The sequence below is a fragment of the Convolutriloba macropyga genome, unplaced genomic scaffold, assembly GCF_964194025.1.
Source record: "Convolutriloba macropyga unplaced genomic scaffold, txConMacr16.3 SCAFFOLD_915, whole genome shotgun sequence".
Taxonomy (NCBI): domain Eukaryota; kingdom Metazoa; phylum Xenacoelomorpha; order Acoela; family Convolutidae; genus Convolutriloba; species Convolutriloba macropyga.
Genome location: NW_027449882.1, coordinates 37,752 through 39,925, shown reverse-complemented (window position 1 = coordinate 39,925; position 2,174 = coordinate 37,752). Strand labels below are relative to the sequence as shown.

The window sequence follows — 2,174 nt, the reverse complement described above, 5'->3', positions numbered from 1 at the left end:
GTCCAGTCCATAGGTGTTCATACACAGTCTCCGAAATTCTTCAAACACGCACGCAAGCAAAAGTGTATCGCACTTCAGATATAAGTTATGGTAGTCTTCAAGGTTACGACATTGGAAGGTCTCGAAAACAGTTTTTGCTTTTTGTAGTTCTTCCTCTGTAATTTGCAATTTTCCATTGTCTAAGCTGTTTTTCCACTTTTCGAGTGGGGGAAGTTCTGTTTCTGCGAACTTTGAACGGTCAGTCATGTACGAATAGGGGTATATTCCTTTCTCTTTAATCGAACTTAGAGCATCAACTGACTGATCGCTATCGAACATTGAATCGAAAATTGCGAAAGCCGAAGCGGGTAGGTTAGCAACTAACTTTTCAAGGGATGTAGTTAAAAACTTGAAAGAATCGATGAAACGTAAATATTCGTAAATTTTTCTGACTTTTCCATCTCTCCCCGTGACTGTTTTGATTAGGACACCGAACGTCATCTATATGTACTTCTCATCTGTAGATGGGATGATGTTTATTGTTGTTGATGGCTCAATTTCTCGAAGTGCCAAGCATACGTGATGAAGGTCGTAGTTAGCGATGTTGCGACCAATTACGGGAGTGAAATTGATTGTGCGTCTTATCCAGTTGCACTTTTCATGTGCAAAACCAAGGAAATCCCCGCGGTGATGGCAATGGTCCAACACTTTTGTATCTTCGGGTCCGAAAGGTTCTTCACATATCCAACAGTCAACTACACTATTTCGATTTGGTACCTGTTGTCCCAAATATATCGGAAAGCGTCTCTTTGAATAGTATACTTCTCGCGCCATCTCATGTAGTTTTTTAATGAAATTTGTCATGCAGTTTTTGGAGCTGTCGATAACGAATTCTTTTGGTGTTGAAAAACCGTTCTCAATCAAAGTTAGAGCAAAGCCGGAGGGTATGTGTTGTTCGATAACTTCAGTTGAAGACGCGTCCGGATTAGCTGGACAAGATGAGACTGGCATTAGAAACGACTCAAAGTCGAAGTAAATAGTAAATGGAGCAAACCATCGGGCCTTAAAATTTTTGAACCGGAAAGAATTTTTATCATCGCTGGGCATCTTTATTGTTGCTGGTGCATGGTTTCGACATGCATCATCGTGAACTTGATGTTGCTCTTCAGAGTGGGAAAAAGCAAAACAGTTCCTGCACAGACGCAAGCTGTTTGTGAACTGTTTTTCTTTCACAGTGCATACCAGTTTAATGAGGTTATTGATAAGAACATAATGATGTACATCTTCGTTAAACAGGAGTAGAAGATCAATCGTTGGTTCGATGTTTCTGTTATTAGAAAGGTACATAGGAAGGAGGTCTCCTTTTGAAAATTGAAACACATTGACCTGCACGTCATTCATGATTTCGAACTGATGTATATCGTGAAAGCCCATGGGCATAGAAAACTCACCACGGGGTTTGGTAGCCTCAGGTTTCCTATATGTAGCCGGGTTAGTCAATTGTGTTCTGATATCTCGGGAAGGGTCAGCTAAGTTTGGTCCGTGCAGTTCGTGGTACCATGCGGTGTAGCAGTAGTTGAAACATTCGAAATCATCATGGTTGCGTATATTCAGTAAATATCGTTGATTGCGAAGACAGAGGGGCAGCTCAATAAAAGATGAACCACGTATTGGCGAAAATTTAGCGAATTTTAAATCAACCCACAGAATTTTTTGAAGAATCCAACCACTTCCATTAGATGCGAACACGAAGAGGACAGTAAGCATCTTTTCCACCATGTGAAAAAACGTTTCGTTAGACAATCGCTGATGAACAGGGGTCATTTCAGAATTGGCGTAGATATCAATATCCGATGCTTCTCCGCTGTCGCGCGCTTCTTTATGAAGTGATAGTTTCGCACTGAATTGAACTTTTTGTGGACCTTCGTTCAATGTTTTTTGTTCTATAATGTCACTGATTTCATCTCTCTGAGCAGTCATGAAATCGAGAAGGCCAACGGTGTTGTTACTATATACAATACGATAAGACTGGAGACTCTTTCAAAAGGCTGACTCTGTGAGGGTACCTCGTTGTTGTTGTTGTTGTTGTTGCTGTTGTTGTCCCTGTTGATGCACAATTGGATTGACAACTCTTGAGTTGTCAAGAACAGGTAACACGTGTTGTTTTCTGATGTGTTCGTTAAACGAGTTTTTGT

The 2,174-nt window shown here is 40.7% G+C and overlaps 1 protein-coding gene across 1 annotated transcript; it reads right to left on the bottom strand.

Moving 5' to 3' along the window:
- Positions 1-480: 480 nt before the first annotated feature.
- On the bottom strand, positions 481-1,803 carry LOC142355396 (uncharacterized). Its single transcript, XM_075407590.1, has one exon. The coding sequence runs from the start codon at positions 1,801-1,803 to the stop codon at positions 481-483; it is 1,323 nt and encodes a 440-aa protein (XP_075263705.1).
- Between the last annotated feature and the right edge of the window lie 371 nt (positions 1,804-2,174).

Excerpts from the sequence above, each read along its gene's own strand:
- LOC142355396 (XM_075407590.1), bottom strand. The coding sequence starts at position 1,803 with ATGACCCCTGTTCATCAGCGATTGTCTAACGAAACGTTTTTTCACATG.